Source organism: Hyaena hyaena, unplaced genomic scaffold, assembly GCF_003009895.1.
Source record: "Hyaena hyaena isolate Hyena2069 unplaced genomic scaffold, ASM300989v1 scaffold_194, whole genome shotgun sequence".
NCBI lineage: Eukaryota > Metazoa > Chordata > Mammalia > Carnivora > Hyaenidae > Hyaena > Hyaena hyaena.
This window is the reverse complement of record NW_024080826.1, coordinates 1,869,518-1,876,554: the sequence shown is the minus strand read 5'-3', so window position 1 is coordinate 1,876,554 and position 7,037 is coordinate 1,869,518. Positions and strand designations below refer to the sequence as shown.

At 49.9% G+C, this 7,037-nt stretch overlaps 1 protein-coding gene across 1 annotated transcript; it reads left to right on the top strand.

The window, feature by feature from the left end:
* Window positions 1-2,240: 2,240 nt before the first annotated feature.
* Window positions 2,241-6,828, top strand: CKS2 (CDC28 protein kinase regulatory subunit 2). The gene is made up of 3 exons (XM_039241528.1): window positions 2,241-2,419; window positions 5,348-5,475; window positions 6,497-6,828. The coding sequence occupies exons 1-3, from the start codon at window positions 2,361-2,363 to the stop codon at window positions 6,547-6,549; spliced, it is 240 nt and encodes a 79-aa protein (XP_039097459.1). The 5' UTR covers window positions 2,241-2,360; the 3' UTR covers window positions 6,550-6,828.
* Window positions 6,829-7,037: the final 209 nt, after the last annotated feature.

Genomic DNA, 7,037 nt, shown 5'->3' with positions numbered 1-7,037 from the left:
ACATTCATCAAAATGCCCAAACTTACCAGCAAGGAGTCCAAGAATCCGTTCCCAGGCTGGCCCAATTCAGTTAGTTTTCTACTGCTGTTCTTACAAATTACAACAAACTTAGTGCCTTAAAACAGCACAGATTTATTATCTGACAGTTGCAGAGGTCAGAAGTCTGAAATGGGTTTTACTGGGCAAAAATCAGGTGTCTTTAGAGCTGTGTTCTTTCTGGGGACTTTCAGGGAGAACCCACCCATTCCCTTTCCAGGCTCAAGGGGCCACCTGCATCCACGCTACTGTGACTTCTGTGACAGCTTCTCCTCTGGGCTTCTTGCCCCTCCTTGTTAGGACCCTGGTGATAACCCTGGACCAGGCACTATAATGCAAGGTCATCTCCCCACCTCATCTTTAACTTCTTCACATCTGCCAAGTAAGGTAACATACCCACAGGTCCCAGGGATAAGGACACGGATATCTCAAGAGTCGTTTTTCTGTCTATGACATGGAACCTCCCAGGTCCATGTCCTGCAACTTTCCTTCCCATGACCTCTGCACTTACATTTCTAGCACATGCCGTGCTTCCAAATGCAGGGTCCCTCTGTTGGCAAAGGTAAGCAACAGTGCACAGTAGTGGTTAAGAGGCCAAAGTCTGGAGTCCACCTGGTGGAGCTCAAATTAACATTTGCTACTTACTCAATGGATTTGAACAAATAGTTGTTGCTGTTGTTTTCACCTAGATCTGATTAGCAGACTTTAAAGGGAAAGGTGAATTACACCGCAAGGAAGCGGTTACCCAAACCCAGACTGCAGGCTGTTTGCAAGCACCAATGACCTGGTTTCTCAGAGAAATCTCTATTCTAAAGGATTGGGGAGGGGGGGCAGGGAGTGGGGAGCCAAATTGCAAGTTGGGGCCCAGGTGTGGATGTGGATGTCAAAAGGCATCCATGAGACAGTCAGGGAAATGTGAATCTAAACCAGCACTCAGAGAACCATGAGGCCTTTTAAGCGTAATAACGGCATGGTGCTAAGTATTTTTAAATTGTTTGAGACCTACCCTATAAGTACACCGATGTATTCAAAAACACTTTTTCAAAGCGACATGACATTATACCCGGGAATCTCCTTAAAGATGTGCTACAAAAAAAGGAAGAGGCGAGTAGGCGGAAACAAGGTGCACAGAACATTAACTGCTGAAGCTCAGTGACTGGTACCCCGGACGTGATGATACTATTCTACTTTTCCACCAAAAATTTCCCTCAATACGTCTCTAAAAATACATCTAGAAAGCTTTTCATTCCTAGGCTCTGCCAGGAACTCAGAGGTCCCCCGGTCCACCTCCCGCGACGGTTTATCCCGTCGTCATCGCCGCGCGTTAACTCTCCCCGGTCCCTCAGGCCTCCGGGCGCTCGCCGCGTGCAGGGCGAGGGGGGACGGCCGGAGCGTGGGCGGGGGCAGGACGCGGCAGGTACTGCGCGACCGGGACCCGGAGCCCTGCGGGGATGGGTCCCCGCCCCGCGCCGCCCACGCTTCTGCTCCAGCGGCGACGCACACCGGTCCTGAAGAGCGGGGTTACGTGCCGGGTGCGGAACGCGGGGCGTCACCGCGAGGTCGCTCTGTCACCTACACACTTTGGGTTCACCTATTTCCTCAGGCGACCTCAGTCTGCACGACGTGGGCTCCGGATCGCTCCGCCCGGGGCCTGTCGGTGGCCGCCCGCCGCGGGCACCGTCACCTCCCCGTCCCGAGGCCAGGCCCGCGGCGGCGGGGAAGCCGCTTCGCCTCCCCGCGCCTCCCACGCCCGGACTGCTTCACCTCCCACGCTTCCTATGCCTTTCTCGGGCCGCCCAGACTGCGCCTGCGCAGAGGCGAACGCTCGGCGCGCAACCCAACCGCGTTTCGCCAAGGCCTGCGATACCTCGCCCCTCTCGCAGATCCGCCCACCCCCAACGGCTCGGCTGACCTGGAACGTTCTAAACCTCTGCGCACGCGCTCTGCGGCCTTTAACGTCCCGGCTCCGCCCTTCCCTGGCCACGCCCCTTTCCGTCGTGGAGCTTTGCGTCTCCAAGTCTTGCCAATCATTCACTTCTTCCCTGGGGCCACCTCGCAACAAGTCTCTGATTGGCTGATCTTGGGAGCCAACTGCAGGATGGGGGGTGACGATAGGCTGTGAGCCGGTCCCGCCTGCCGGCAGTTTGCGCGAAGCGTGATTTGCTGGCGCCTCCGTCCAATCAGCGGTGGGCTGTCGGATTCAAATCGGGAGCGTTCGGCCTGCGGTCGGTTGGTCGCAGTCGAGTCGTTGGCTTGGCTTGACGTGGACTTGTGGTCTTGCTACGCCCGCTCTTCGAGCCCCGTCGCTCCCGCCCGACCGCAGGATGGCTCACAAGCAGATCTATTACTCGGACAAGTACTTCGACGAGCACTACGAGTATCGGTAAGGGGCCAGACGTGCCTTCTCCGCCGCGACTCTGGGCGGAACCGGAACCAGAGTTGGGGTCCCAGAGCGGCGACCGGGATTCGGGTCGGGGTCCGGGGTCGGAGGTCGGGATGGGGTCGAGGCCGGGGTCGGAGCGCTGGGGACCGGTGTCGGGGCCCATTGTTCCGCCCTTTGTTCGCGGAGGCTAGTAGGCCGAGCGGGCCGGGGGGGGGGGCGAGCTGGTTGGCCGACGTGTTGGGGGGCGGCGGGTCGGGGCCCTGGGGGCGGCGGGGCGCCCACCTCAGCCCCCAGTCAAGGCCGTGTCCGGGGGCCTCGGTGTGTTGGCCAGGTGCCGCTCGGCCCCCGAGTCGCCCTGAGACGCGCCCGGACTCCGTTGCCGGGCCGCGGCGGTGGGACCAGCAGCAAGGGCGCGGCGGCGAGGCGGCGCTCGGCACTTCCGGCGGTGGCCTTGCGGGGGGCCGGGACCCTCCGGGCGGGGCTCGGGGGAGGGGAAGCGGCCAGGCGGCCGCTGGCCTCGCGTCTGTGCGTTTCCGCTGTCTGGAGACTTGGAAATATCTATTTTCCGGGGAAAAATGGAGCCTGCTTCGGGGAGGCCCTACCGATCAGTCATTCCTGCCCCAGCTAGGGATTTTTTTTCATTTTTTTGCCGCACCTAACTTCGAAGTCTGTCCGCTTGGTTTTGTAGAGGAAGCGCACGCCAGACGGTTCTCCCGTGGTGTGTGCGCCTTAGGTGCCGCGGGCGGCCGACGACGCGCAGACTGTAAGGAGCACCTGTGCGGAGGTGGACGGGCGCCCTGCAGCCCTGGGGCCCCGACTCGGGGAGGGTACTTGCGTCTGCAGTGTCCGTGCACTGGCGCAGTTAGTGAGGAGAGTGGCGCCAGCCGGACCCCCAGACTTGCAGCCCAGTTAGCCGAGTGGTTCGTCGGTGGGAGAGGACAGCAAAAAACGCCCTTCGTCTTTGTGCTGTAAATACAGTCGGGGTTTCCTAGCGTGCGTATGTTCTGGCTCTTCTGGGCGCGGACTGGGAGACTGAGGTCCTGGGGGCAGTTAACTGTCTGCCCTCCTGCACGGTGTCTTGTTCCTGGGACCCTCCTGCTTACCTGGCCTTGGCCTCGACCCACACGCCCACGGTCGGGAAGTGAAGGTTTTGGTCTTCACGGCTTTTGGCCGTGTTTTCCTCGCATGTAGTTATAAAGTGTCTCTTTGCCGGAAGCTAGCGTTCTCCTGCAGCTTGAGGCCGCGGAATAAACACTGTCCGGTTGTAATCCAACCGGATAAAGCCTGTTCCACAGTTAATGGGAAGGGCAGCGTGTGACTCAGGCCCAATTACCGTTGGTACTTGTGTGTAGTCCGCGTGATGTGACTGGGAGCCGGTTAGCATTGCCCTGCTCGGGCAGAGACCTAACAGCCACGACTACAGAGGGTGGACAGGAGATAACATGTGAAGAGCCTTAAAAGTATATGTTACAGCAGCGTTTCAAGATAACACAAAATACACGTATTTTGGCTGTTCATACTGTCGGTAAGGTTCGGGTCAAAGGTTGGCTCTCCGTAATTCACTATGGGGTACTCCAGTGTTACATGTGGGTTTTCAACTGCGCAGGAGATCAGTGCCCTTTGCTCTTCACCATCAGGGGTAAAAACTGAGCATAACCGGATTCATGGTAGACGAACATAGCAACACAGTTGTTTTGAGTCTCATTTCTTTTTTGTAAATAATACGAAATGGGTATTTGATTCACATTCACAGACTAGAATTTAAGTTGATAACTGTTAGTGCTAATGCAGGGTTATGGGTTCAGTTTTCTCCTGTGCCAAAAAGTGTGACTCACAAGCTTGCTCCTTTCTCGCCCTCCCCCACGCCCCTAGCCAACGGACTCCTTGGTGGTAGATATTTTAATACTGGTCAAGAAATGTGCTTCGTGGTTAAGGGTGACTAACTTTACAGATACTGGAAATGCCAAAAATGGGTCAGGGAATTGTGATTTATAAAGACCTTTTTACTTAAGCAGGGTGCAGATTTGTTCCTTGAGACTTTTTACAAAGTTAGAGTTGTACCTGTTTCTGAAGGTTTGACATTTAAGAGTATTCCATACTTTCCTGAAAAAAAGTTTTGGGTGTTCATTAGGATAGAAGTCTGTAACTTACGGAAAACTGAAGGTGTAAGGTTGTCTGGTACATGTATATGTGGGACTTGGGCTTTTTAAAAAATTTTTATTTGAAAAAACTGCTAGACTATGTAAGGATTTGTATATACTGCAAATCTATAACGTTTAGTAGTGGGAAGACCAAAGTAACTAACAAATTAGTTTTCTTTCCTTTTCTGTAAAAGGCCACATGGGTCTGGGATGACAGTTCTACAGTCAGGAACCATCTCCAATTTACAAGGCTTCTGTGGACTTAGATGGTTTCTCTAGCTCCCTGACCACATCAGTCCGCTTCATAACCAACAGGAAAGAACAAGGAAGGGAGTTGGGCATGTTCTTTCCTTTTGAAAACAGTTTGCATCAGTTGCATATTTTTTTTCTATCCTATTGGCCAGGATTTAAGTCATCAGAGGTAGCTGTGTGGGAGGTTGGGATGTTTTGGAGAACCATGAGCCTGGCATAAGTTTTGGGGCTTCTATTTCTGCAGAAGACGGGGACAAGTAGCAAGCAGTCTCTTACAGAAGAAAGCAGAGTCTTAAAATGCCTCTGGTTTCGCGACCAAATATCCTTTTCTCCCTATTTTGAACATACTCCATCAAAAATCAGAAAGATATTCAGTGGTTTTCAAGATGGATGCTGACAGTAACATAATTAAGAGTTGCTTGAAAAATCTGATTATTTTGAACTCCGATTTTAAGTATCCTGAAAATGTATTTATAAAGTGCTCACAATTGTAGGAAAAAGGTGTATTTACTAATACTTGGCTGTATCTTCACAGGCATGTCATGTTACCCAGAGAACTTTCCAAACAAGTACCGAAAACCCATCTGATGTCTGAAGAGGAGTGGAGGAGACTTGGTGTCCAACAGAGTCTAGGCTGGGTTCACTACATGATTCATGAGCCGGGTAAGGGCAAGATCTGCCGTTGAGGAAGGCATTAACTGAGCTAAAATAGTAGAGTTGTGCTTGTTGAAAACTGTTACAGTAGTATCTTATTTTGGTAGTAGATTTATAATTCTGGTGTTCCCTCCTTCCCACCTTTGAAAACTTTGAAAACTAAGAACTTAAGACACTTTAAGTGTTCTCAAGTTCTATGCCTAGAAGTTAATGCAATCTGAAGTGATTTGCCTTTTCTTTTAGACTTGTACTAAGGGATAAGTGTTATCTACCACACTGAGATGAAAGAAGGTAACAGTGAATGGTGCTATGTGTGTTACGTATTAGCGTTTGTGTTGAGGTGTGGTGTTCCACACATTTTCCATTTTTCCAGATACACTTGGGCTAAATTCTATTTTTGTGTTACTAATTTAACTTAAACGATTTATAATGCTTCGAACACAATTTGAAGGCATGCTGTAGAAGCTGAATTAGGTGAACTAGAGTGATCTTGTTTTCTGCTCTTGTTAAAGAAAATCAGCAGTAGCAGCATCAGAAACTGGGGTTGGGGCATTTAATTCAATCTCCATTCAAAAGCTCTTTCTCCAGCTAATACCAGAGCAGCAACTGAGGAACTATAGAACCCTGCCCCGCACAAACAACCTTTGGGAACGGGCCCCAGGGATCTGTACTTTCTACAGGCTGGTGGTTTTTGGATTTGGTATTAGGTGTCTTTTTCCCATGAAGAGGTAACCTTTCTCGTTTCACAGGAATAGAGATTCTGAAGGTAGAAACCATTCTCCTCAAAGTGGCTTCTCTACTTAGCATCTTTCTTCAGGGGAGGTAAAACTAAAACATATTCAGGGGAATATTCTCATTATTAGCTTATTTTTTTCTGTTCACAGTTGACAGTGACTTTTGAATGTATTTCAGATACTTCAATAAGTAACAGTTGATCATAGATTAATCTTGGTTCAATTGAGAATTTGAATTTTTGGTTGATTGAAAATTAACTTCTATTAAAATTATATAAAATATTTTGTTTCCACAGAACCACATATTCTTCTCTTTAGACGACCTCTTCCAAAAGAGCAACAAAAATGAAGTCTATCTGGGGATCTTCGTAAATCTTTTTCAAATTTAATGTATATGTGTATATAAGGTAGTATTCAGTGAATACTTGAAAAATGTACAAATCGTTCATCCATATCTGTGCATAAGCTGTATTCTTCACAGCAACAGAGCTCAGTTAAATGCAACTGCAAGTAGGTTACTGTAAGCTGTTCAAGATACAATTTTTCCTAGTCAGTTTTTCTCTTAATATAAGTGCCTGTTTGACTTTGCCTGTTATTTTTGTTAAATAAAGTTTCTATGTTGCATTTATTTACTGGGGTTTGTTTATTTAAAAAATGTTGGTTTTAATATTTATTCAGTCATTTTGAGAGGGAGCACACATGGGGGAGGGACAGAGAGAATCCCAAGCAGGTTCCATGCTGTCTGGGGCGGGGGTTTGAGCTCATGAACCTTGAATCATGACCTGAGTAGAAATGGAAGAGTCAGGCACTTAACTGAGCCACTCAGGTGTCCCAAGG